Consider the following 27,804-nt stretch of genomic DNA (forward strand, 5'->3'; position numbering starts at 1 on the left):
CAGTAGCAGAAATGGAAACAGGAAACATTTAGGAGCAGGCAAACCATTCGAGGGGTCAGCCACGTCGACTAACTGTTGGGGATTACAGGACGAGCCGCCTGGCCAAGCTGATCGACGCTGCATGTCTGTGCTACTCAGACATGCTGACATGCACGGCTCGATGAAATTGTCCACGCACATCTGGAGCTCTATGAGTCGGAAATCTGCGTTATCATACATCATTCAGAAAGCCGTTAGCGCGAGTTGTTTTTTCCAGATTGGAGAAAGAGAACTTGGAAAATACCAGGGAAGATTTCAAAGGTAAGACAGGGAGATGCGGTTATTCAATTTTGTCATTTTAGGACTATGTCTACCTTTCTAAGAGTGGGAAAGCTTACGAAACTAACCATAAATTTATTGGTTCAGCCTCTCATAAAAGACAATTTTCTAGCCTCTCATCTAGACAATTCGCTCAGATATGACAACTCTGAGGTTTTATGAAGCTCTTCAGATTTTTTGGTAAAGTATTCCCTGTAGCCTTGGCAAACTCCCTCAAAGCTTCAATGGTCTTCTCTTGGCGCACAGCAAGCCGCTCATCCATATCCATTTCTACCAACCTATCGGAGCGACCAAATAGCATTTCTAGTGGAGACTGCAACATGTAGAAATGAATCAGCGTCCCCTGGACAATTGCAGCGATCGATCCCACAAGTAAAAGGGCTTGTCTATGCCATCCCAGCAGTGGAGCAACGGTGCCCAAAACACAGGCAGCCATGTAACTCGTAATCTTCGTCAGGTACACCACTATGAACTTGAACACTCCGGGCCCGTCATACCATTTGTCAGGAAGTTGTATTACCGGAGTAAGAAGTCCACAGCATGATATCGCCAGCAGCAGAAGCATCACCCATTGATTTGTGCTCATTATGGAACACACACCACTGAGAAAACCGCTGGTGCCTCCAACAAGAAAACCATATGCATTACTTTTCTTTCGACCCAAAAGGCCATAGAAAAATACTGCATGGACGCACTTGTCAGTCTCGAGAGAGAAAACAGTGAAACACTTACATGATAAGAAGACGGGAACCAAAGCAGAAGCTCCGCTTCCTTCAGGGAACTCAGGGGGCCAAAATATGGCACCCATATAGAACGCATATATAGTGAAGCAATGACTAACAAGATTTATCAAGAACTGGCGCCGTATAATCCAGTGCCCACTGAGGTTCCAACTCTCGTAGATATCAGCAAGATCATACTCACCATTTGGGCTCAACAAACCCTGCTCCATAGGGTAACTTAGATTGTCCTTTCCCCAAATATATCCTTGACTGTATCTCATCCGACGGCTATTAGAAAAGGTCATAGCTGATGTGTGAGACCACCCATATCAGCGCTAAACTGCAACGGGCAATTCGTGTCGGGCAAATGCAATCGAAATGTCAATCAATCTCCTGGAAATTTAGAGATTCATCCACAATGCCTGGAGGTGATCCCGCCTCGATTAAAGCACTGAATGGCTATGCTTTCTTTCTCTAGATTGCAAAGTGTTTTCTTATATCCTCTTCCAGGGGTTCCTTGTTGCTCGCTCCATCCTCTGGTGTTCAAGGATCCTGCTTAAAATTCATGGTTGAGGCGCATAAAAGACGCTGGAATGAATCGATAAGTAAGGCGGCGAAGCATAGCTCTGCTGCTCTAGAATCCATGATCAAGAAGATCCTCGGAGCATGAAACCTGTCTTCTTTCGTAGCAGCACGGTCATGTGGAACTCGACATCGTGACGCAAACATTGTTCTTGTGGACCAGGGAATGTCGTCACTTCTTTGTTTGATAATTCAAACAATACACTGGAGCCATGTTTGAAGCAAATTCATCTCCAAAAACTCCATCTTTTCTGCGTATGCCCACAATGGGCATCTGGACTAGACTATGGTTTTTCTTGACGACAGCGGGATCAAGTGTCCTAAAAGGAATAACGCGTAAGAAAGGTTTGCAGATGAAGAAAATCATTTTGATTTACAACATGACATAGCAGGCAGCCTGCTAGAACGTAATTTTTACAGTGTATGCCCAATAAAGGCATTTTGAAAATGTGGATGCCAGATAAGAAATTCGTGTCTTGAGAGATGGTATACTTGTAGCCCGATAAAGTGTTCTGTTCCATGACTGCGGAAGCCATGAAATTTCTGAAAATATTTCCAATCCTAGCCATTGTAGCAAACTCAATCGCTAGAAATATGGGACTGCCTTGTGTACTTGACCTGTGGGAGCATGGTGGACGCTTGCAGGAGATTCAAAAGCCCAGATATGATGCTCTAAGACACACAAACAATAAGGATGTGATGCTCTAGAAGTTTGGATGATGAAATTAATTTTATTACATTTATGGGATTAAAATTACAATAAGATAAAAATGTTATACACCATTTTATGACATATTTATCGACTTATATAAGGGTAAAGAGCAAATAAGAGCTTTATAATATAGTTAATACGTAGTGCAATTGATATATTATTATTTATTCCATGATATATTTATAAATTGTAATGAAAGTTAATCATTATACTTTAATTATATTGTAAAATAAATAAATAAAACAATCAAGCTAAAAATATTTTTGACCATGTTTAAATTTATAGAGGAGCACATATACCTAGAATATGCTTGGATATTTTAGAATATTCTACTATCTAACTCTATATTCATTTAGATTAATATTATATTTATAATTTATAATATTCTACTATCTAATGGTTTCTAGAGTTTTATATGAAATATTAGAGTTAGACTATGCACATGTTGGATTGCCCATCCAAGGATTGTTGGATTGCCTGGAGTGCCAAAAAATTGCAACAAAGGAGCAAGAAAAAGAATACAAAGTCACTGCATATGATCATTAAAACAATATATGGCTTATCTTAATGTGTGATGAATACTCATCTGGATTCATTAATATCAACTTCTCTTCTAATTACAAATTGATCAATTACTATTAAGTATCACTAAATTTTTATTACTGCTTGCACTAAATTATTTCCAAATCTAGGGAATCAACAATGAATCTTGCTCATGGCTCAATAGTGCTGTAGTCAAAGTACTAGCTAGCTCCAGTCTAATGTATCTTTACTCTCTCGCCTAAAACATTATTTTGTGCTATTATTCTTATTAATTCATCTGAATTTCACATGAGTAAATGCTTAGCATAATGCCTCAACCGAAGACTGCATAAAGAGCAATGTACAAGTTTCAGTCACAATCATTTCCAACTCTTTACAAATAGACTCTAGCACTAATTTCTTCTACACTAACGTCTTTGAGACCGATGGGCTCTATAGTGCTATGAAGTGAATGAGATAGAGTGGCCATCTTGAGGTGATCCTGTGGATGTGGAGGTGTTACTTAAATATTCTGCTACTTATACCAAGAATGTGGAGGTGTTGCCTAAATATTCTATTACTTATGCAAGGAATTTTGTGAGGCACATCCTTTAACAACACTGGAACTCCTCACAAATCTAGTTTGAAGACATGTAGGAATGTCAAAGATCTTGATGCATTTCCCACATGTTGGTCAATATGAAATATGTCTGCACTCAAAGTGTAAAGTAAAGTTCCAAGTCTATAAGCAACTGCAAGAACTAGGACTTCAAGGTTGCCAGGTAACGATACTAGTCTCATATCTTGCTAGCCAATGCAAAATTCATGCTACACAAGGAAAAGCATTTGCAAAAACTCTTACTAAGGATTGATTTGAGATGAACTGTCTAGAGTGAAACAATTTGCTCTATCTTTCCTATGGTAAACAAACATTTTTGGAGTTAAAGCATAATAGGAGAGAAATTCCTAGAGCTATTAGCATGACTCAACAAAGCTTCAATGGCTCTCATTTCTATTGACCCCATCTGGATCATATTAATTCTTCTTCCCCTTTAACTTTTCTTTTGCTTTCCTCTTTACTTAGCAAGATTATTTTGGCCAATAAATTGGATATGATTTTGATTCCACCACTTTTTGACAAACTCTCTATCTCCTTTTAAGATAGGTTTGATCCTCTAAATTTGTGCTCCAATCAACAAATATCAATTCATAGTATTTTTTCAAATAGAATTTAGAAAATTGAATTACAATTCCAATACAAAAGGTTTTGCTAAAACTACTCAAGTATTTAGAGTTTGAACAACCAAGATCAAAAGGCTTAGAGCTCAAACACTTGAGGTTAGGTAAGGCATCCCAATCTAGAACCCCAAATCATGCACTTAAGCACCTCCAATCCCTTGTTTCATTATAGTGTATGTGATTATAAAATGAGATTTAAATATATTATCACTGTGGACCTTGGGGGATAAATGGGGATAAAATAGCTATTAAAGGTTTTTCATCAAATAATTACTCTTTTTTTAGTTAGATTAAAAGGAGAAAAATAAAGTGTATAATCCTCTTAGATAAGTATTCAAATAATTAGAATATACTTGTGGCTAGAACAAATATGATAAGTCAGTCACCTTGGAACTTATGGAATATGGAAGATAACTTAAACATCCAAGAAGTTGGCAAGAGGGCTAGGAAAAAATGTTAAACTCATAGCCAAAGTCAATTATCTAAAAATGTCCAAACTTCTAAAGAAGCATGAAAAGTAATCATGAATGGGAAAGTCAAATAGCTTCATTAGTACTAATTCAATCAAAGCTATAACCAAAGATAAAAAAATAGAGTTAAGAATGAATAAATTCTTATGGAAAAATTTGTTTCTATGACAATAAATTGGTAAAAGTAGAGGATAAGGTATCTAATGGCTACAGTATGTGGTTAGGACTATTGATAACTTAAAGAAGAGTAACCAAAAATGATAAAGATAAAAACTAGTTTAATTAATGAATTTGCCTCTAAGTTTTTATGCTCTCATGCAAGTTTCTCCTTGCCATAAATCATCAAAGGCATTTGATATAGAGCTAGAGATGTGAGAGCATGCACAATTTTGCCTGCCTTAGAAAATTTAGAAAATATTTGTGACAGTGAGGAGTTAATTTACAAAGCAATTAACATTAGCAGCATGTATACAAGAAGGAGGTGGTCCATCTTTGCAGAGTTGCTTCCTCAAACTTAATGATATCCATGTCTTTCTATTAATTTTGCAAATTGAAGTTAACAAAGAAAACTCCAAAATACTGCACCAAATATTTAACAGTATCTATGTAAAACTCTTTGCATTACTCAACAAACCTTTATAATGTCTAGGTAAAATGTCATCACTTACAATAAACTTAAGAAGTTTAATTATTTTTACACGTCTACAAACTCAAACAAGTTGGAAAATGGACAGTCTAGAACCATCCTAGCATGGATGAATCTACACAACATCCTATTAAATTAGTCTAACTTATGAGTAAACCATGCTTGCAAACCTCAGCTCCTATTGAACGTCCCAACAAACTAATGAAGCTCCAAGCCAAAGAAATTAAGCATAAAGAATGTTCAATGGGAGCAAAATTATCAAAACTAAGCTCCACACCCACTACCAAAGCACAACAAGATATTTTCTAATAGAGGACAAGGTTTGTGTTGCATTGTAATACATGGCCATGATTGTTGGTAATCTACTCATAAAGAAGAGATAAGAACAATGCCTTTTAGAACATAGCTAAAAAATGATAAAGACAAAAACAAATGAACTTGCCTTATATTGGTAACAGATGAATTCTAGCAAGTGGATAAGAGGCTCTTAGTTGGGTTTTTCAGAAGGTTCATCCAAACTAGGAGGTCTAATAAATACTTAATTGATCAGCATGATGAAGTGTTATATATAGAGTCAAATTTTTTAAGAAAACCAAAGATTGAAGAATTAGCAACTCCTAAGAGTTAATCTTTGGAATAAATGTGAAACTTACTAAATATAGAATAGTGTTAGATTGCAAATTAGGGTGCAAAAATAACATTATAGAGTTCAGAACACTTTCTATATTCCATAGATATGCCTCTTGAGTGGATCTAAACACTTACCATAAATAGCATATGAAACTAAAATGGGACTAACACATATAGCAAAGTGTTTGGCAAATAAAGTAAGTTACAATATTGAGGGACTAGACTCAATATCATGGGGGTAAGCTAATGATATGAGTTTCTCAAACCAGATTGAGTATACTCAGCAAGAAACACATAAAGGTTTCTACTTTATGTTTATCCGATTTAAGTACATATGCATTGACTAGTTTCTCAACTAGCTCAAGTGAAAACTATAAAAAGAACTAACTGTACCAACCTCCTATTGTTATGATAGTAAGGAGAGAGTGTTTGTAACGGTTAGTTGACAAGTATCTTTTGATACTTAAAGTCATATTTGCAAAAACATGGTTCTTAGACATTACTAAAAGGTGATAATGTTACAGCTACTTTATTGTTAAAGTGAAAGAATTTAATTGGTTATGCTATTTGGTGGGTTATATGATTTCAAGGTTGTTCATTGTTCGGGGCATTCTATGGCTATAGAATTCTTGAGCTCTTCTTCCTTCCTCGCTCTTTTCTCATATTTTTCACGATTCTATTATTTTAGCATTTATGGATTTTCTAAACAAAGATTCTATATTGTTAACAATTATTATACTTGATGTTTAGTGTTCATAAGGTGCAGAGCAAGATTTACCTTCTCTTGATAAGGTTTATGAAACTTAAAAGGTGAATTTATAAATCCAAAGGCTTTTTGATGGGTTTGAAAATTTTACATCACTTGTTAATGACTTGTTATTTTGGTAGTTACATTTTCAAAATCACTTTAAAGAAGACCTTTATTTTATAAGGAAGGATTTTAATGATCATTTATGGCTGATGGTACCTTCAATCTTTATTCCACGCTCTCTCTATACCTATTATGATTCTCTTATTTTAAGTGGGTATATGAAACATTATCATATGATTGAGAAGTTGCAAAAGTTTTTCTATTCACTAAAGATGCAATGTGATATTATCCAGTATGTGTATAGTTATGTTTGGTGCCAAGCTCATATAATACTCTCCCTCATGTTGTGAAAGGACAATTAGAGTCAATTGCAATTTTCTATCTGTTTGAGTTAGTGGCGTTTAATATGATGGGGCCTTTATGGTTGACTACTAGCAATAAGTATTTCATTATTGCTTCTGACTATTTCACTCATTGGGTGGAAATCAGCACTTTTGCTAGTGTATTTGCAATTGTTGTTAGATACTTCCTACTCAATTGAATAGTGTTCTAGCATTCCTAATACTCTCAAATAATGGTCTCACATTTATTGTTAAGGCATTTTATATTTTAATATTTCAATTGGGAATACATCAAGTGGATTAAGACATCTATCGATAAAGTCAGCAATCACCTTTGGCATACTGTAGAAAACTTTGTCCATCATCTACTGAAAAGTCACTAAAGTATTGTTTAAACCAAACAGTATCACCAAAAACTCATACAAACCAAATGATGTATAAAAAACAGTCTTGGGAATATCTTCCTTAGACATGGGGATTTGCTAATACCCAAAAGTATGATTTAACTTAGTGAATTAACAGTTTCTCCTCAGACGATCTACAAGATCAGTAATATGAGGAAGAAGGTACACATCTAGAATTGTCACTTCGTTTAACGGACGATAATTAATGCAGAAACAAATACTCCCATTAAACTTCGTCACAAGTTAAGGTTCATATGCCTAAGGACTTTATGACTTTCAAATAACACATTTTTCCAATATCTCTTTGATATTTGCACGTAAAATTTTGATCTCTTTTGGTGATCGACGACGAATAGAAATCTTGATTGGACAAACATTCTCAGTTAGAATAAGATGACTCTTGGCCCTAGATAACAAGTCAAATTGGTGAACCATTACAACACAAAAATTGTCAAAGGGGTCTAAAGAGGGAATAGAGGAATAAAACAGAAATATAGGAGGAAGTAATGAGGAGACAAAAGTGATAGAATCAAGGGTAGAAGCAAAGAAACAAAAAGGAACAAAAGTGAGAGGAATTAAAAAAATATAAGAAAGTATGAAAAAAATAGGAGAAGTTTCAAAGTCACACTTGGCATGATTGCACCGCAACCAATCTATACCAAAGATGAAGTCAAAAGCTTGATTTGGCATCACCTGCAATGACTACAACTTAAACTCAAGATTGCCCACATGTATAAATAGGTCCGCTTCATCCCATGGACATAAGTGTGTATTACTATTGCAATAAAGAATGAAAACTAGCTCTGCCGCACAATGTAAATATAGATGGTAACGTGTGGTAACATGCTGAGTAATAGAAGATAAATTCAAGCCTATATTAACCTACATGGATAGAATAATAGAAGATATGTTGTTATAAAAACGAGCTTGGAAAGTAAACACTAAATGAACTGATGTTGAGTAAACCCCTTAATGATACTCCCGAAAGAAAAATGAAAGAGTCATTGATTTATTTGTACAAATGTGACTCATATGACTCTCATTTCTTATAAGCATCTCAGTGTCAAGCCTTTCCATTGTAGTACCACCAATAGAACATTGTTAATACTAAGGTCTCCACCTAGGAAATAGAGGTTGCCAATTCGAAAAACATTGACAATATTGAAGTATGACTAACTTTATCACATGCCCAACAGCGGACATTATGGCCATGATTATGTCCACGCTCTTATCCTTGAAGTCAGGCAGTAACATCAACCTCAATTGGAATAGGACCATTTCTCATAGGAAGTGGAGTTAAAAAATGTGCAGTGAGAAGTGAAAGAAGCAATATTTCATAATATTGTGCTAAGAAAAGAGTATTGTCAAAGGTGGTTAGAACAAATATATACACAAGTTCTATAAAATTTTGATAAAATGCTGATCACAACATTTCTAATTTAATTTGCTTTAATATATTTAGCTCTGCAAGAAGCAAGAGGTTTTACAAATGAATGCTAAATTACATCACTGTTTTAGATAACCCTTGATAAAGATGATGTAATTGTTAAAAGGCATCATCATAATTATTAACATGTCCAAATGTGCATTTAAAAACATATGGGAGAGTGCTTCAATCCACACAAGTGATTATGCTTAAACCATTATACAATTGTAGCACTGTCCTTTGGAAATATGTAGGAAACTTATACAAACATTGAACATCATCCCAAAAATGATATGTCATAATCATTGTAAAATGATCGAACTAATAGTACATATTAACCCTAAGATTTCCATGAATTTTATTTAAATATAGATTAAAAATAATATATATTTCATATGTAATTTTTTTAATTATAGTAAAGTTTTTGAAATGTTTAAAATATCTCAAATATAATTCTAGATATTTCTTTTATCAAATTATTTTTATTGTGACTCATGACTATAAAAGCTCTATCATTCAAGCTTTATTAAAATAATTAACTGTAGTTATTTTTAAAACACTTTCACTAATATAAAATATGTGTTTATGAAAATATCATATTTATTTTATAAAATGGCTTATCAAAATTGGCAATAGTGATAAAATATTAGAATAGTCATATCTCTCTTCAAATATAACCAACTTTATATTTTTCTTTCCAAGGTATATATCAGTTAAATAACTTCATGTACAAATACTTCCAACCTTTTAATGAAGACAATCTAATTTCATTTGATAAATGCTTCTATATAATTAACATAGTATACACTGAAATTCTCAAGTAAAATTTAATGTAATTTACCCTAGATAGCTGGTATGTTTTTTGTTTTGTGTTTTCTTTATTTTTGTGTTGATGAAATATTTTATTTACATTCATTTGTTTCACTATTTTTTATTGAGCTTGTAAAAGTGATAAAGATGGGTACCCTGGATAAAATTGAAATTGAAATTTATTTATTTATTTTGCAGGACATCTTACTTAATATACATAAATTCTTTATAGTTATTAGTGTTTAAATATATTAATAGAATATTTGTTACAGAGATTTATTTTATTTATTTAATTTGATTTTTTCGAACACTAAGGCTAAAAGACAATTTTAAATAGCTAATAACCGTAATTAGAAATAGAATCAATTTCATTTAGAGTTTCCCAGGTGGTTTGTCACGTGTCATGTTTTCCATCGTGGTGATAGTGAGGGAGAAATCATTGCTATAGCAGCTACTCTAGGCATTCGTACATGCCGCGCTTTATTTTGAATCCTCGTTGCCCTCATGGCCGTTGGATGGGAAGGCAACTAACGGTGAGATCTACTCGAATCTTTGTTCAGATGACCGAATCTTCCACCACCCGGCGGTAGCACGTCACTCGCAGGTAGCCCACATTCCTATTGTTTTCCTTGGATTGGAGGTATTTTTTAGCCCACAGCCCTAAAGGAGGCCTCTAGCGTTGTTGCAAGGGACTCGTCAGAGTCGATCGATTCAAATGTTCTAGGTGCGCGAGGAATCCTTGGCGGCGTAGCGCCCCTGGGATCGTGTTTTCGTCCTCATCAGATCAGGTATTTTCGATTCTCGAGCTGTTCTTCACATTTTCCATGTGATTCCAGGCGACTCTCCTCCTCGATGACGCGATTCCAATGACGACGCCGCGGTATCGGAGAAGCTGGAGATGATCGTCGGCTTCTTGATCGTGTTCTTGGCTAGTTCCTGCTCGGGTAGGCTCTGTTTTCCTCTCGCTCGCCCTAAAAGCTGTGAACAATCTTTCCGTGCTTTGGCAGCATTCGTGGGTGTGAACTACGGCACCGATGGCGACAATTTGCCCACTCCACAGCAAGTGGTGGATTTCCTGCAGAGGCAGCAAATCTCCCACGTCCGGATCTTTGACACCGACGCGGGGCTCCTCCAGGCATTCGCCGGATCCAACATCCAGGTGCTCGTCGGGATTCCAAACGAGGAGATCCTCAGCGTGGGAAAATCCAATGCCTCGGCGGTGGACTGGGTGAAGAAGAACGTCATGACTTATCTCCCAGGTACCAACATCACAGGGATTGTTGTGGGCAGCCAAGTTCTCACGGATTACTCCAGTGCTGCTGCCTCGCTGGTTTCTACCATGAGGTACATTCATGCTGCTCTCGTGGCCGCCAACCTCGACGACCAAGTGAAAGTCTCCACACCGCATGGAACTGCGGTCATCCAGAACTGGTTTCCTCCGTCGGCGGCGGTTTTCAATCAGAGCTACGCGGAGACTGTCATGAGGCCGATGCTCGACTTCCTGGCCGACTCGAGTTCCTACTTCATGCTCAACTTCTATCCTCTGGCGATCTACGCGCAGAACCAGCAGACCATGTCCATCGACTTCGCCCTCTTCCGTCCCAACTCGGGACAGATCGACTCCAGCACCAATCTCCTCTACACGAACCTCTTTGAGACGGTCATCGATGGGGTGTACAGTGCTATGGCGGCTCTCAACTTCACAGGCATGCCGCTGGTGGTGAGTGAGACGGGGTGGCCATCGAGAGGTGATCCTGCGGAGGTGGCGGTCTCGCTCGACAATGCTGCGACTTATGCGAGTAACTTTGTGAGGCACATCCTCAACAACACTGGAACTCCTCGCAGACCCGGTCTCGCCATGAATGCCTATATGTACGAGCTCTTCAACGAGGACATGCGGCAAGGCGCGACGTCAGAGAAGAACTACGGGCTGTTTTATCCGGACCAGACTCCAGTCTACACCGTCGACTTGACTGGGGCGAGCTTAGCGAGTGGCAATGGTACCAGAGTTCCATCCTGGTGTATTGCCAAGGAAGGCATGAGCACCAGCAGTTTACAAGCGGCACTGGACTACGCCTGTGGACAGGGTCGGGCCGATTGTAGCCAGCTTCAACCAGGACAGCAATGCTACTTCCCGGACACGGTTTTGGATCACGCAAGCTATGCCTTCAATAAGTACTACCAGAAGGCGATGATGGCACCAGGGAGCTGCGACTTCGCTGGAGTGGCCACAGTTACTTTCACGGATCCAAGTAAGTTAACCGCCTTCACAGTTTCTTGTTGTGTTAATTGTAATCTCTTTGCTTCCCAGGTCATGGACAGTGTCGATTTCCTACAATGTAAGTGTTGCATTTCGTTACATGGTTGTCTAATCTTTCGTTTGTGGTTCCAGTGTTCCACAGCAGAATACAACATCCCCCAATGTGACAAGAAGTTTTGGACAATCATTTAAGATTCCGCCGAGCACTGGACTCTTGTTTCTTTCGGTTGCTCTTTTCTGGAGCTAAAACAATTTTGATGCATTACCTTCCTTTCGCTACACGATGTGAGTCCTTCCATTTTCCATGTTTCCAGAGCTCAAAACTAAACTAGCTACGTGCTTGCACTTGTTTCTCTCAGCTCCTATTGATTCAAAGCAACTTCGAAGTCGAGGTGCTTTCGGAAGTCCTTGCGGACTCCTCCACGATTGGAGCAATGTCGTACAGCTCGTAAATCGCTTCTCCCCGCAAAGCTTCTCGAGTTTTTCACCCGTATCGAACAGGCGCGAAAGAAATCCAGGTTGTGAATCGTGGATATTGTCTTTGGCTTTGACACGCGTGGTCAAAGCCAGAGGTTTAGTTGATCAAAGTAAATTAGGGTCGAAATGCAGCGTCTCCCGCCAGTGCCTCTGGTTGCCAGTCTTCCCAAGTTGCGCTTGAGCGCGACCAGGTCAGCCAGCAGCCGCGTGGTATCGATGCAACCACTGCAAGCCAGCCGACCCAGATCGCTCTACATGCCATTCCCGGACGATGGCCGAGACCTGCTTATCAAGAGTGTGGCGGAGCAGTGTGGAATAGAAGCTGTCCACCAGGAAGACACCTTTGAGTCTTTGGGATGCGACGAGCTAGATTTGGTACGCGTGTTTATCCCTCTCTTTCTCTTGTCAGGTGAAAATTCCTTGTTGCCCAGGTTGAGATCTCCATGGCTTTAGAGGATTGTGGATTTTGTCTGGAGGGAGATCCAATTCCATTGTTGGAGGAGACTGTAGGAGGCGCATGTCGTCGCATGAAGAGGCTGTAACATTTGGTGCACTGGAAGAATCGAATTAATCCTAATCTCTTTGTTCTTTAAATCCTGTCACGTGTCATTGACCGGTGCCACGCTGTTGTGCCACATGGACAAATTTGCCACGTGTTTCTTATGTAAAATTTTATGTTTAATGCGCAGTTGACTTGAATAGTTTAGGGTTCTTGAGAGGTATGGCGAGTAGTAGGTCCGTGGTGGTGTACGAGAACGATGGCGGGGCGCTCTACAATTACGTAAACAGCTACCTCTCCTCTCTCACAGTCAATCCGGAGCAGCCGGCGCTCTTCAGGGCGAGCTTGATCGACGACAAGACGCCCCTCATCTTGGGGCTCCAGCCGGGCTTTCCCGTGCGTGACAAGTTCCAGGGCCTGGATTTCGAGTGGAGCACGGGCGTGGCCACTGATGAATCGCGCTATGTCATGGCGGCGTTCCCGCCGCACTGCTCCAACGACGTGATCCAGGCCTACTTTTCTCACCTCACCACCGCCTCCAAGCGCCGCCGCCTTTTCACCGTGAGGCCACCTGGTATGCACGAGATGAGCTGGGCGAGCTGCGAATTCGATCATCCCGCGAGCTTGGAGACGCTGGATTGCTCCATGGATGCCGAGCTCAAGCAGGAGCTGGTCAAGGATCTGGAGGCGTTTGCGGGAGCTCGGGATTACTACAGGAGCATTGGGAAGGCGTGGAAGAGGAGCTACCTCGTTTATGGCCGCCAAGCGACTGGCAAGGACCAGCTCGTGGCCGCCATAGCCAACAAGCTCGGCTACGATGTTTACGATCTCGACACTGGCTTGGTGGGGAACAGGCGCAACTCAAGGAGATCTTTATGAGAACCGGGAGGAAGGCAGTGGTCTGTGTTCATGGGATCGATAGCCCGTCGCCCATGACGGTGAAAATGGCGGATGTTTTGGATGTGAGCGATGGACTGTGGGCTCCGGACGAGAGGATCTTTGTGTTCGTGTCGGACGAATCTAAGCCGGACACCGTCTTCCGGGGCTGCCGGGGCCGGATCGATTTCTACGTGGCCATGGACACCAGCGGCTTCCAGATGCTCAAGAGGATAGTGAAGCTCCACTTGGGCGTGGAGGATCACAGGCTCCTGGGCGAGATCAAGGGGCTGATGATGGACCGGGAGATGGAGGTGGATGTTGGGGAGCTGCTGGCGCTGGTGCTGGGAATGAACAGCGGCTCCAATCCGGATGCGCTGCTCGAGAAGGTGGCGGCGCATCTCAAGAGCAAGAAACCGGCCTTTCCTGCAAGATTTGGGCCTCCACCATCGCCCTTACCACCGCCTACTTTCGGGCACCCCTTCGGTCAGTCGTCCGGGAGCGGAGTCTGGCAGGCTTTCGGTCAGTCGGCGCGGGACTTCTTTGGCGAAGGAGGAGGTCTGTCGTCCGGGGGCTTGGTTGGCGGAAGAGGAGGTTCGTCCGGGGGCTTGTTTGGCGGAGGAGGAGGTTCGTCCGGCGATCAAGGAGCTCCAGCGACGCAAGCAAGCACGCCCAGTGTCGCATTTGGGGTGGCGGCGTCGATGGCGGAGGTGTCCCCGGAGGAGGCGCGCGCCACGTTCCACGACCTGAACAAGCATTATGGCATGACCATGGACAACTTGGATGCAAACTCCCCATTCTACAAATCCCAATCCCCCAAAACCCAGTGAAGAAAAGAAGAAAACAAAGCACTGCTGATACCTCTACTTGTGTCTGTGAGTTCGCACGTGTTGCTCACTAGCATTTCCTCTGTAAGGTGTGGATTGATCACTTTTGAGCTCACAGCCACTCAATGAAAAGTCAATGAATTTTACTCGCTCGCTAAAAGCCTAAAACCGTCCATAAATGACAACTGGCCTACATTCGTCCAGGAACTTGGATCTCAGCTCCGGCTAGATCACTACTCCAGGGCAAGGAATTCTTTGATCCAGATGCATGGCAGCTGCCAGTACCTACAAGAAGCCTGATCAATCATCCATAGCACCTGTTGAGAATGGGCCAACTTTGTCTTTCCCAAAGAGATCAACAGGGCTAGGTCATCCAGGAGGGAGAGGAAGATAGATTGTTGGAAGCTGCTCCTCTTTGATGGCATCCCAACTTTGGATGCCACCAAAAAAGTGAATTTTTTTCTTGAAACAAGCTCTTTGAGTGCCATAAATGCTTATAATTTTCTAGTGTGAGAAATTTAATTTTTAAATCATCTAGAAATTTATTTAATTTAAATATACAAATAATTTTTAAATTTTTTAAAAATATACAAAGTATTGAAATACTTCTAAAAATGTCAAATTAATCATTAATAATAATAATAGTTTTGCAATAAGAATAAATGTGTCAAAAAAATTTTATTAAAATTTATTTTAAAAACTATAAAATCATTAAAAAACTTTATCCCACTACTTTTTTTTTTAATTCTTTTCGCAAACTATAGTAAGTGGATAAAATCAATCCGACTGACAAAGATATATATTAATTTTAATTTATATTTAAATATCATAATCGAATACTTATTGCCCCTAGACATAAGACACAAAAAACAATTATAAATTAATCATATTTAAAATGATACATTATGAATATCAACTTTTGCCAAAACAATCCTACATCTTATATGTCATATTTTTAATTATGATAAAGTTTTTAAAATATTAGTATACTTTTGCAATTTAAATTGTTATACAAATAAGAAAAATTCAAAAATCATATATAACTATACTCACTTATATCACCTTCTTTCGTAGTTAAGGTTTTGAAATTTAAATTCAATATAAATTTATAAAATCTAATATTCACATTATATCATATAATAAAAGAATAAATAATTTCTTTGGCTTTTTAATTTATCATTAACTTAAATTTTAATTTTTAAATTAAAATCAATTAAACTTTTGAAAAATAAACCAATAATATTGATTTATATAATATTTATTTAGTGATAAACATCATTAATTTCAAAGAAAGTTGAAATATGTTTTTTAGAGCAACTATGAGTTAACCATCCTTCATGCCAGCGGCAACACCACACCACAATCGCTCTTCACTGCCCTCCTCCTGGTTTTCACCAAGATCTCCTTGAGTTGCGCCTTTTCGCCACCAAGTCAGTGTCAAGATCGTAAACACTCTCCTCTTTTCTCTTCCTCTGCCCATTCTTATCTCCTTTTCTCACCCCCTCTCTATGGCAGTCTTCCTCGTTGCCACTAGCTGGGGCGTGAGATTGCGGGAATTCCAGAGAGCAGTAGTGATTCTCGTCATTTGTTGAGAAAGAGCCATGGCCATTGGAGGTTTGGATCCGCTATTAGTGTGTTCCATGATGAGCGGGTTTGCAGCATCCTCTCCCACAATTTGCATACAAGTCAGTCGCTGGCCACGAAGACATGGAACTCACACCCGGACTTGGCAGCTTGCGAGTGAACAGCCTTGCCAAGGCCTGCTTCCTTTTGGGTATCTTCTCGGACAGCCAGTTTTCCGAGCACCTTGCTCTCTTCTCTGGCGGCCCATGTGATCACGGCCACCAGGAAAGTCCATGATCTCTTGTCTCCATTTTTGCCATAACCAAGATCCTCTTGCCACCATCTGGTCGAGAACTCTACAAGCATCACGCAAGCTTCCAAACTTGTACAAACAAGGCACGACCTTGTCAGAGTAACAGCCACTTGGTGGATCCTATTTAATCTCAATGCAGCAAAGGATCAGTTCAAATACAAGTGAAGACGCCAATAAAGCAATCCAAATTGTATCATACTTCAAGTGCAAAACTATCAAAATAGCATACAGATATCTAAATATGTTCTAAATGCAAACATCTTCAGCTGAAGAGAGTATACTTCACTTTATATTTAACTTAAACATAGTAGAATTGATTAGGAGAAGAAAATCATGTCTCCAAGATTAAGAATTTGCTTTGCTTTGCTTTGGATAGCAACACTGCATATTAGCAATTATAAATAGAATAAGAAATTTAATAGGCTGGTTACTTTTGATTCATTGTGCAAGTGGATCTCAAGTATGATAACATCAATATCAACTTACAAATGCTCAAGAAAACGTTTCTAAAACAGCATATTGAATTATATTTAAGTGTTTCTTTTATTTGCAAGATGATAAATGTTCTTTCAAGAGTAGAGTATCAAGGAAGAATGGGAGTAGTGCCAGAGGCAATTGAAGTAATCCTGCTATTGTGTGATTGCAATTGCAATAAGTGTCATCAATGAGCATTTCAAATCCTGGTTTGGTTTTGAAAACCTATAAATATCTATAGATTATCCTAGTATATTCTTAAATATTCCTTATTTGAGATTTTTTGTACTTCATAAATTTTCTCTAATGATACATAACTACATGGCTTAGATTGAATGTTATGATTCTGTGGTTATAAACATTTGAATATTTATAATCTTTAGACCATTTTACTTTCTAACTTTTTCCCAAAAAAGATGAAGTCCCCCCACTAAGTTTTTTTTCTTGGTTATTTCTATTTATTAAAACAGTCTACCAACCTCCTGACTACTTCTAACAAGTGTGGGATCCTCAAGCAGCATGAAGATGGTGCCAAGATACATCAGATATTGTTGCATTTGGATGAGCTTGTCAACAAGTATCAAGTATCGGAGGATCTTATGAAAGAGCTCTTCAATTGCTTAGAGAGGAAGAATGTATTGTCACTATTTTTTAGAGAATGGGAAGAGTTTGTGCTATCAAAACATTGGAAACAGTCATGTTTTGATTGGCGTGGTGTGACATAGAGATATATGGATATTCCCTAAGAATTGTAAAGGATAGTAAAAATTTGGAAGAAATCGGCAAGAGAGCTAATTATATAAAGGAGGAGGGTTAAGTTGGGCTTCACCCCTTTTCTGAAGTATTTAAAAATGTTATTAGAGTGATTTTAATGAGCAATGAGGAAATTGTGAGTATGATTGAGATTGCACTCAATTTTTAGTGAGTTTTGGAATGTTTTAGAGAACTTTGATTGTAGCTCATAGTTGGCCACTAGCAATAGGGCATCCTTGAGCAATTTCATGAAGTAATCCTTGTTTATTTCTCTTGCAGCTCATTAGATTCTCTCTCACTTGGGTGCTATACAGTGGAATCTACATAACATAACACCTCATTGTTCACTAGAATTTTTTCCCAGTAAAAAGAAAGTGGTGCTCATTTCTTAGCTTGGCATTAGTTCTAGCAGAGACTTTACTAGATCAAAGCAGACGGAGGATAGCTATAAACCCAATTAAATCTTGGGGGTTCTTTAAATCCTTGTGTGGGGAAACTTGTGGCTGAGAATTACGTGTGCACTTGACTGAGGGGCTCATTCAATCTTTAGATGTCTATCTAAAACTCTAGTACTTCTATTGACTTCGTGCATCCACATTCTTAGAGGAGCTTGCCATACAACTAGCCACATGGTAGAATATTTGCCAATGATGTGGTCCAATCATGGCAAATTTAATTGTTCCCCATTCCTTGGTATCAAAGAGTAGTAAAATATTACATATTCTAATGTTTTGCCATGTAGAGAGTGACCAACTACAGAGATCTAGATAAAGGATGTAACCAAGAGGTGAGATATCCAATGTGACTAAGGAGCCCATTAGGTCCTTAGATCTCTATCTTGATCACCAGTACTTCCACTAACATCATGCTTTCATGTTCTTGGAAGAGCTCACTGCACCACTAGCCACATGGTAGAATATTTATTGGTGATATGGGCCAATCAAGGCAAATTTGACTATTCCCCCTTATTAAGGGGCATATGCTACCTAGAAAGGGGGAACAATTGAACTCACCTTGATTGGCCTATGTTATTAATGGATATTCCTGCCACCTAATCAGCTGTGTAGTGAGCTTTTCCAAGAATATGGAAGCACAATATTAGTGGGAGCACTAGTAATCTAGATAGAGATTTAAGGACCCAATAGGCTCTTCAATGAAACACACACATAATTTCTAATTGTCAATCTCCCCACAATAAGATTCAAGAAACCTTGCTCACTAAAAACTTTTCTTAGCCAAAAAAAGGTGGTGCTATTTTCTTAGCTCTTAAGATCCATTTTGGGTTTACAACTATCCTTATGTACATTCTTTAATGTCCCATAAGGACTAATATAAAAACTAAGTATGCCACCCTAAAATAAACCTACCTAGTGAAACTCTCCGTCATCCCAAGCAAAACTAAGTCTTAAGTACAAGTGGTTGCAATAGCTACTATCATACTGAATCTAGATCCATGTCCCCCCTTCTTGCAAATAACAAGATCAACTCTGGGGGGTGTCATCTCTAATGAATGTCCTTCTTGTCACCATCATCAAACACGGTATCCATGTTCTCTGCCACTCCTCAAGCCTCACTAGTTATCTCCAAGAATAGTATGGTGTAACCTTACTGTTGCTAGTGTGAGTTTCCACCACTTTGCCATCACCGCTGATATATCCTATCAAAGTGAGCGTGATTATGTGCTTCCCAAGGCTTGGATCCAAAAGCCTCCCACATAGGATCTCCTATCTCTGCACCAATCACATCTCAACGGACCTAGATCCCCCAACTGTATTGTTCCCTACATCTAATATATTACAAGGTCAGGCTCTAGGCTGGACCTCTTGCTCCCTCAAACCAATAGATAACATCCCCATTGTAGGCCTCAAAATTTTGTGCAACTCCCAACTCCTTCCCTACTTTAAGGATTTGGCACCACACCTCCTTCACTGCATTGCTCTCCTATAGTGCATGGCTAACTATCTTGATCTTGCCACACTCCTTGCACCTGCGACTTACCTCATCCTAAAACCATTATTTGATTGGAAGAACATTGTTGGCTACCAACCACGAAGTGACCTTTACTTTCTCTTGTACAGGGAACTTCTAGAGCTGCACCATGTTGTCCACCACTTGTTCCACATAGACTCTTTGTGCTATCCACTTCTGCCACAGCTTTGGGATCTCCTCCCTTACCTCCTCTCTAGATGTCAGCAGTCTATTACATACTTCCTTGACCTAATATGAGAAAAAGTTTTTTGCCCCTCGTTACCATGCTATAGAGTCCCAATCTAGATCCTCCAACAGTTACTGGTGCCACCATAATAATGTTCCTTTGCCCTGTAAGAGGCCCTTTGACTCCACTACGTTTAGTCTCTTAGGTGTCTGTCAAAGAACTTGGTTCCTCCTACAAACCTCATCATTAGTGACATTTGGCATCTCTTATGTCTCTCCCATTAGGAGGAGTGTGTCTCCCTTAGTAACACAGAAAGGGCATTTTATATTGCTCCAATGAAATGATGCTTCTACCCAAGCTAGTGATGTTGCTGTAAACACTTGGGTCCACTTCCCTAAGAAGGCACTTTGCATCTTGCTCTTCCCACTCTATCTGCCTTTGGATTGCCACAAAATCCCCTACTTTGAGGCATCACCTTGGACACCTAGTCCCTTTTTTAATGCCATTTACAACCTGAAAGAATCACAAAATGTCTAATAGGATGTTATGCCGCTTCCACAAGTTGAACACTTGTGTCCTCTTTGCTATCTACCATAAATCTAGCCACTTCAATCCAGTAGGGTCTCCACCAAAACTAAGGCTAGGAGGTGCTATGCCACATAGATTCCATTATGTTGTGCCTAGGTGAGAATATAGCAAATTGTGAGAGAAACAAACAGTTATTAAAATGATCTTAATGAGCAATGAGGAGATTGTGAGTGTTAGTGAGATTGCACTCAATTTTTAGTGAGCTTTGAAACATTTTTGGAAAGTTTTGATTATAGCTCATAGTCCACCATTGGCAACATGGTGTTTCTGAGAAATTTTGTCAAGTAATTCTAGTGTCTAGGGTGTGACGTGGAGATGCATGGATATTCCATGGGAGTTGTAAGAGGAGAATTTGTGTTAGAGGACAATAGAGATTTAGAGGAAATCTATGGAAAAGTTGACATTTCCTAAGGTATTTAAAAGTGTTTAAAGGTGTTTGAAAGCATGTTAATTAAACATGACTTCAATTATTTCCAGGGTTTAGATAGCACAATTGTGGCACCTTGCCACCACCCTCAATAGCCTACCATTGTAGTTCAGTTTTGCCAAGGAAATGTAGGTTTAGAAATCATAGCTCTTACTTCTGCCACATGCTAGTCAACTATCCCTTCTTCTCGACCACCTTTCCATGCAAACACCTCCTCTACATCATCAATATCATCCAAATCCACTTCATGCAATATGCCTTTATCATTGTCCTTGAAACATAACATTGCAGCGTGTCCCTAGATTGCCACCTTTTTCTTGTGTGCCTTACAAGAAAGATGGTGGTCTTTACTTCAATGCTTGCCACAATCAAAACACTTCCCCAATTTCATTTTGTCTATTTCTAGGATGTCATTTCTTTCCACAGCTTCTTGTCTCTTGTTGCACTGGTCCCAATAGAGTTGTTTCCAATACAATTAAATAGCATGATCTTTTGTGAAGGTTGGATCTGTCCAACAATATGCTCTGGTCTTCGAAAACACCCTTCAACCTCATGAAATTATTGGTTGGCATTGAGTGCTACCACCATTGCCTTTCGAATAGAAGCTGGTTTTGCCTAAGCTACATCTGCTGCTAAAGTCGTTGGAAGGGAAACAATATAACATTGTGTGAGTACTTCCCATTATCTCGTACTGATTTCGGAGCTAAGCTTTGTTGAAGGTTTGAAGATCTTGCTTTTGCTTCTTGTATTGCAAGTCACAAAGCTTGTTGAATGGTGATTCAATCATTAGTGTCAAGATAAATGTCTCTTCTAGCATCTTCTTGAATTGTGGCCAAGAGGGAAAGATCTTTACTTGCTCCAGACAATAGAACCATTCCGAAGCAAGCTCCTTCAAGTACATAGCAGTGAATGGAACCTTCTTATGGTTCTTCTTCTTCATAAAGACAAAGTTCCTTTCCAATTACCTGATCCATTCTTACAGCTTCAATTGGTCATTTGCCCCATTGTATTGATCCACTAGAAATTTCTCTTGATGTTTGAGGACCCCAACCCAAGATCCTTTTGCCTACCATAAGATCCGCCTGACACATCTTGTCAAGGAGATCCTCATACCAGGGTGTCTACTCAATTATTGGTAGCAACCGAGAACTAGAATTGACAAAACCTTCCTCCTCTGAAGATGATCTTTATAGGTCCCCCTCCTTCAAGCCATGCAGCCTGGATTCCACTTGCTCAAGAAGCCTGAACTATTTGTCACTGATCTGTTGCAACACCAATACTGTGGCACTCTAGTTTTGCTCCAAAGACTACAAGGTTTGTTGGAGTTGACCTTGCCAACTCACTAATTGCTTATGATTCTTGAGATATTGCTTGAAGTGCTCCCTTCAACTCACTCACCAATTCCCCGGTGATAGCATGTTGTGACGATTCCTTCAAGTCTGGAACAACGTTGATGCTTGATTTGCCCCCCTCCTCTTGTTGATCTTGTGATTTCTTGATCGCCCACGGCATGGCACTTATCTTTGGATCCTTGCCATACCACACCGCCAAAGACAAAAACTTGACTGCCCACAAAAAAACCCTACAACGGAGGACAGATCCTAGATCGCAATGAAACTTATTACAATGGAAATCACTAAGAATAGGAGGTAATTGGCATGGTAGATCTATCACTTTCAGCTCTTGGTTACGCCCACTGAAAGGAACAACTTCAATACCAAATGTAAAGAGTGAATTGTAGTATTGATCACTCCCTGAATCAAAGGGAATACAAGAAGGAGAATGAATAGAAAAAGAGGAAGGAGAGAAGGGAAGATATGGAAAAAGAAAAATGAAAAACCTCCATTGCTTGTCCATATACTATCCATTTTTAATGTATGTCTAAAATGGCAACATCAAAGGCAGTCTTAAATCCCATTAAGATCTGCAAAAATGCAAATGAATACCCAAGACTCAATCACAAAGACCATATCTTCAACTATCCATATTGCATTAACATGTAAGCGATTAAATTTTCCATTTTACTTTAGTCACTTAACCTCAACTTTGACCACTTGGAGGAGTTTCACTCACAACCTCCATAAATTCTATTCTAGACTTGGGGACTTGCTAGCCCCAAGAATGGCATCCGTGCCACTTGACTTTCGCACTTTGTCAAAGTGCTCCATGTGTCCAATCCCAAGATCAACACTCAAAAGTACCACCGACCATGACGACAGAAAGTCAGTACAGTTGGTTCCCTTTATCGTTCCCACTTGAGCTAGTTGAGAAACTGGTCAATGACCATGTACTTAAATCGGATAAACATAAGGTAGGAACCCTATGTGTTTCTTGTTGAGCATACTCGGCCTAGTTTGAGAAATTCCTGTCATTGTCTTGCACTTGTTAGTATCAAGAACCCCCGCGTATTGAGATTAGTCCCTCAATATCGTTGAATGATAACTTACCGTGTCTGCCAAACACCCTCACTATTATGTCCTTTGTATTAGTCTCATTTTAGTCCCAAATGCTATTTATAGAAAGTGTCTAGATTCACTCATTTGGCATACCTACGGAATGTAAAGATCAGCCTGAACACAATGGTGTTCATCCCGTATCCAAATTTGCAATCTAAGGATATTTCATATTTAGTAAGTTTCAGACTTGTCCCAGAGACTAACTCCTGGTATTAGGGGAGGCTTGGGGTGAGAGCCCAAAGCATGTGTCCCTCGGGGGGGGGGGATGTGGGGGGTTCCAAATGTATAGTAGGGATAATGGTTGGAATGTATATCCGACTATCTGAGACATTAGTTTGGTTCTCATTGGGCTGTGTCACTCCTTGTTTTGCGTCCGGCTTGGGTCTAAACCCAAGCTCCACGCTGCTCTAGTCGGTGGGGTACCCTCCTCCTTGCGTTAGGCCACCGGTATGCCAAAATTGTGCCAGACTCCATCTGACACCATTTTGTGTGCAAGTGCTAGATACGGGGAGCTGGTGCTCGTGGGATTGTACTGGACCCTCGTTCGTAGCGCAATGGGCTTAAAGTTCGGCTCCAAATTCAGGTGCGTTACACATATGGTATGGAAGTCCTAAAAGACAGTGGGACTTAGTGGTTGGGCCTGTGAGCCTTGACCCAGTGGCAGTGTCAGTGAATACAACCATGGACAAAAAGGGATTTAGTGGGGATTGGAAAAAGGACATTGGGGAAGGCTATTCTCCATGTCTATGGGCATCCTAAGGATGCTAAAGAGTGTCCAAGATGACCACTCATGGACGGATGGCCTAGTTGGTGAAAGATGGGACTGTGATGCAAGTGGTGCTAAACCACAAATGTGGCAAAGTTGAATGGACATGGCCTTAGTGTAATAGGCCATCACATGGAAAATTTAGTCGCTTACATTGCCAGACCCACAAGACGAAGTGACAATAGTGGCCGGCAGGAGGAGCAGCTACATACCTGTATTGACTTCGTTGCCTACTCCTCCACCATCACTTGCTACAGTTTGCGGAAACACCAATATTGAATACAAGATCTCGTGGAGGGCACTGAAAAGTTGTGAGTCTTAAGTTTGTTCCACACTTTTTTGCAGTCTCTTAAATTATGTTTAGCACGTCTTTGTGAGTCATCACTTGATTTTTGACATTCTTCTTTTTTGTCATGTATTTTTCTCACATTTTGTATCTCCCAAACAAAAAAGACTAAACCCCACTTTCTTGGTTTTAGGAGGGTTCTTGCATTGTGAGCGGATCAATCCTGAGGCTCTTCAAATTTTCTGGTAGAGTCTTCCTTGTGGCCTCTGCAAACTCCCTAATGGCCTTCTCTTGTTGAAAAGCAAGCTGCTAGTCCATATCCATTTCCACTAAACCAGGTCTAGAATTTCTAGTGGTGACTACAATATGTAGAAATAAACCAGCATCACATAGACAGTACCAGCGCTTGATCCCACAAGTGCAACGACTGGAACTTGCCATCAAACTGGTGGAGCAACGATGGCAGCCCAAGTACAAGCCAAGCTAACCATTATGAACATAGCCAAAATGCCGCCGTCGTCAATCCAATCACCAGCCAAAGGTATTGTTGAGGGAGTGAGAAATCCACGGAATAATATCACCACCGGCTCTTTCTTCTGTTTCCAGGTTGGCATTCCCAAGGAGCTCTCTTCATGCATGTTGACGTGGCCAGCCCGTTCCTTGTTCTGAGCGCTTGTTGTCTTGTACAGAGATTGACTAGATTTGCTATTTCCATGTGTTTGGCAGGCTAGCAGCATCCCTACGTCATGGTTTCCCTGGATCACGGGGAAATCTGTTCCAGCTCTTCCCACTCATCCCACAATACCGAGTGGCTTTGCTGCCGGAGTAACATCATGCTCAAAGGACATAGTTGGAAGCAGTCTTTGTCAGAGGAAAGCCTCGAGCTGTTCAAGAAGGAAATTCTTCCCTCTGAAAGGGTCTAGCGGTTTGTGTCTAGAGATCTCGATGAGCTCTGGCGAATTGCTGCCTCTGATTATAAAGGTACGTTCCTTGAATTCAGGTTTTCGCTTGACACTGTGATCTGTAGGCATGAGCTCAAAGTATTCTCTAGTGAGGTTGATCGTTTTAAAAACCACTGCCGAGTACCAGAATGGCATTAACTCGATCGTCTGATCAACAGGTGCCTACTTTTCATATGGATTGTGGCTAGGATCAAATGCCAACCAGAATGTCAATTTGTTTTATTCTATTAGCAAAAGGCCAGGCCAAGAGCTCCCAATCTCGGAATGCTTGAAAGCTTCATAGGTTGCTCTCCATCATCCTCGCCTACAATAAACCGAGAACATGAATAAGTAAAAGCATGCACCTACCAAATGCATCAGTGATTTGTTGATGAAGAACATGCACTATATCTAGCAGTTTCTCCAGAACAAATCGCACTTTTACCAGGACTTTTTCTTCAATAGCTTTGAAGGTAACGTGAGCCGAGGAAGCAGAACAAGAAATGCAAGAGCTCAAACACAGCAGTACGTTCAAAAAACTAAAACTTTTGGCTCTTGGAATCGTCATGGTACTTTTGTGGAGCTCCACGAACTCCGTGCTTCGTTTGGAGGAAGATTGAAGAGAGTTGTCCTCTTTAACCATTCTATTATTGCCAACCTTTCCTCGGTGACTGCCTGGGAATTTGCACTGAATTTAATTTACGTGTCTCCCGAGCGCGCGATAAGCTGTATCAAGATCTTCCTTGGTCTTTCAACCCTTTACGCGCAAACAAAGAAGAGGTAAGAAAAACTGCTTACTAGTAAATATTTGTTTTTTTCTCATGCAGCTCACAGCATCCCAGATCAAAGAGGAAATGGAAAGGTAACTGGTGCTGCATCGATGTAACGATGTTTAAAACTAGAGCAGCTGGTTGATGCATTTGGTTTTTTCGACATGCAGAGCTCACCATGGATTCGGGGGTTGGAGAATGGGCTAGTACTGGGTGAGTTGTTATTTCTTCAAACTTTGGTTTCCATTCTAACCATGAGAATCTATACAGATCTACCCATATAACACTTCATCACGCCAATCAAGCAGTGCCCGAGAATATATTGGACCTCCTGGTTTGGCTGAACCTCCTCATAAGAGCCTTTCCGTTCACCGAATCCATCGCTACCGCCAGCAACGAGCTCTATTAGTTATGAACATTTGCTGCAATCTATCGCTGCTGCCAGCAACGAGCTCCATTAGATACGAGCATGAGGCAAGTTCGTTTGTTAGAATAGTTCTCGTCTTTATCATCGTGCTGCAGTGCAGGCTTCCTTCTCTACTGCAACTCAGCACAGACCTCGTCCTCTACCAAAAGATGTTTGGCAGGGTGCATCGAACGCTACCGTGTTTACGCTTGATTTCTCTGCCTCGGGTGGAATGATGACCTTGTTCTAGTTGTTTAAGGACAAACAAGTCAACCTCATCGGTCTGTGGGGACGTCGGTTTGTAAGCACGGTTTGGTGGATTACTTTACTTGGATGTCAATCCGTGCTGCGATGGTTCTGGACCGTCCACTTTCCGAGGAATCTGCGTTTGCCCGTGAGAGTGATGGATACATACAACGAAGACAAGCACGACTGACGCAGCAGGCATTCTCGCTCCAGCTACTGGACCAGTGACTGCCACAGTCTCCGTCAACAGCCCTGAGGCACTCATCCAATCTTGAGGCGATGATCCAAAGCAAGCTGTGGAAACCGCGCTGTCCATCGCCGAAATCATCCAGACCACCAACCAGAAGCTCCAAAAATATAGAAGTATCTTAAGAGCGATTGGACGTAACTCTCACGAGTCTGGCAGTGGTGTCCTCTGGAGCTGGTTCGGGAGCTGAGTACAAAAGACTTACAGCAATATACCGTAAACGGTAACCCAATTGTGTACTTCCACGGCCGAGTAGCCCACAATGTTCAGTTTGGATATGGTGACGTCATCATATAAACTTGTTCTCGTCTCACTTTAATTTTGCAGTTGAAAGTCTTATGCAAAACAATAAAGACAAATGGGCTAAAATCCGTGGCATATTTTCTTGAGTCTTGAAACCACTACCGAGCATTGGAATGGCATCAACTAGATCATTTGATCAATAGGTGCCTTACTTTTAAAAGATTTTTGGCTAGAATCAAATTCCAATGCTCCATCTTGCATTTCTTGTTCTGTGTGCTCTAGTGACTGCCTCGGAATCCGTTCCTAGTGTACACAAGAAGGATGAGCTTCTTGCTCTAAACACAGCAAGAACCAAAAACTTTTGGCTCTTGGGATTCTCATGATAAATTTGTTGTCTGTGGCTGCTTGCTTTGGATAGATATGCAATGGCATTGGGAGGAAGATCGATTAAAGCAAGTTGCTCACCTTTGATGAACTAATTTTGAAGAAACCACTAAAAGTACACTTTTAACCATTTTATTTAAAGCTATTGTCCCTCTAGTAAATTGTAATAAATCATTTTCCTTCAAGCTCCATGTTTGAGATTTATTCTCATTTT

The 27,804-nt window shown here is 40.2% G+C and overlaps 4 protein-coding genes across 4 annotated transcripts; 3 read left to right on the plus strand and 1 right to left on the minus strand.

Annotated features, from left to right (window-relative positions):
* Nucleotides 1-389: 389 nt before the first annotated feature.
* LOC9641378 lies at nt 390-1,257 on the minus strand. Its single transcript, XM_002973265.2, has 2 exons — nt 1,051-1,257; nt 390-999 (listed from the first exon to the last, which is right to left on the minus strand). The coding sequence occupies exons 1-2, from the start codon at nt 1,124-1,126 to the stop codon at nt 452-454; spliced, it is 624 nt and encodes a 207-aa protein (XP_002973311.2). The 5' UTR covers nt 1,127-1,257; the 3' UTR covers nt 390-451.
* Nucleotides 1,258-10,281: 9,024 nt separating this feature from the next.
* On the plus strand, nt 10,282-12,174 carry LOC9641379 (glucan endo-1,3-beta-glucosidase 3). The gene is made up of 5 exons (XM_024678291.1): nt 10,282-10,421; nt 10,470-10,577; nt 10,641-11,885; nt 11,945-11,972; nt 12,026-12,174. Exons 2-5 carry the CDS (start codon nt 10,532-10,534, stop codon nt 12,138-12,140), a joined length of 1,434 nt encoding a protein of 477 aa, XP_024534059.1. The 5' UTR covers nt 10,282-10,421; nt 10,470-10,531; the 3' UTR covers nt 12,141-12,174.
* Nucleotides 12,175-12,486: 312 nt separating this feature from the next.
* On the plus strand, nt 12,487-12,964 carry LOC112347436. The gene is made up of 2 exons (XM_024678292.1): nt 12,487-12,745; nt 12,802-12,964. Exons 1-2 carry the CDS (start codon nt 12,497-12,499, stop codon nt 12,910-12,912), a joined length of 360 nt encoding a protein of 119 aa, XP_024534060.1. The 5' UTR covers nt 12,487-12,496; the 3' UTR covers nt 12,913-12,964.
* A 127-nt stretch (nt 12,965-13,091) lies between these two features.
* LOC9637794 (AAA-ATPase At5g40000) lies at nt 13,092-13,748 on the plus strand. The gene has a single exon (XM_024678389.1). The coding sequence runs from the start codon at nt 13,092-13,094 to the stop codon at nt 13,746-13,748; it is 657 nt and encodes a 218-aa protein (XP_024534157.1).
* Nucleotides 13,749-27,804: the final 14,056 nt, after the last annotated feature.

This window comes from Selaginella moellendorffii, unplaced genomic scaffold, assembly GCF_000143415.4.
Source record: "Selaginella moellendorffii unplaced genomic scaffold, v1.0 SELMOscaffold_21, whole genome shotgun sequence".
Classification (NCBI taxonomy): Eukaryota; Viridiplantae; Streptophyta; class Lycopodiopsida; order Selaginellales; family Selaginellaceae; genus Selaginella; species Selaginella moellendorffii.

Coding starts and splice junctions, on each gene's coding strand:
- LOC9637794 (XM_024678389.1), top strand. CDS start 13,092: ATGGCGAGTAGTAGGTCCGTGGTGGTGTACGAGAACGATGGCGGGGCG.
- LOC9641379 (XM_024678291.1), top strand. CDS start 10,532: ATGATCGTCGGCTTCTTGATCGTGTTCTTGGCTAGTTCCTGCTCGG. Junction 11,886..11,944: donor AGTTACTTTCACGGATCCAA/GTAAGTTAACCG, acceptor TTTGCTTCCCAG/GTCATGGACAGTGTCGATTT. Junction 11,973..12,025: donor CAGTGTCGATTTCCTACAAT/GTAAGTGTTGCA, acceptor TTGTGGTTCCAG/TGTTCCACAGCAGAATACAA.
- LOC9641378 (XM_002973265.2), bottom strand. CDS start 1,126: ATGGGTGCCATATTTTGGCCCCCTGAGTTCCCTGAAGGAAGCGGAGCT. Junction 1,000..1,050: donor GGTTCCCGTCTTCTTATCAT/GTAAGTGTTTCA, acceptor GCGTCCATGCAG/TATTTTTCTATGGCCTTTTG.
- LOC112347436 (XM_024678292.1), top strand. CDS start 12,497: ATGCAGCGTCTCCCGCCAGTGCCTCTGGTTGCCAGTCTTCCCAAGTTG. Junction 12,746..12,801: donor GATGCGACGAGCTAGATTTG/GTACGCGTGTTT, acceptor CTTGTTGCCCAG/GTTGAGATCTCCATGGCTTT.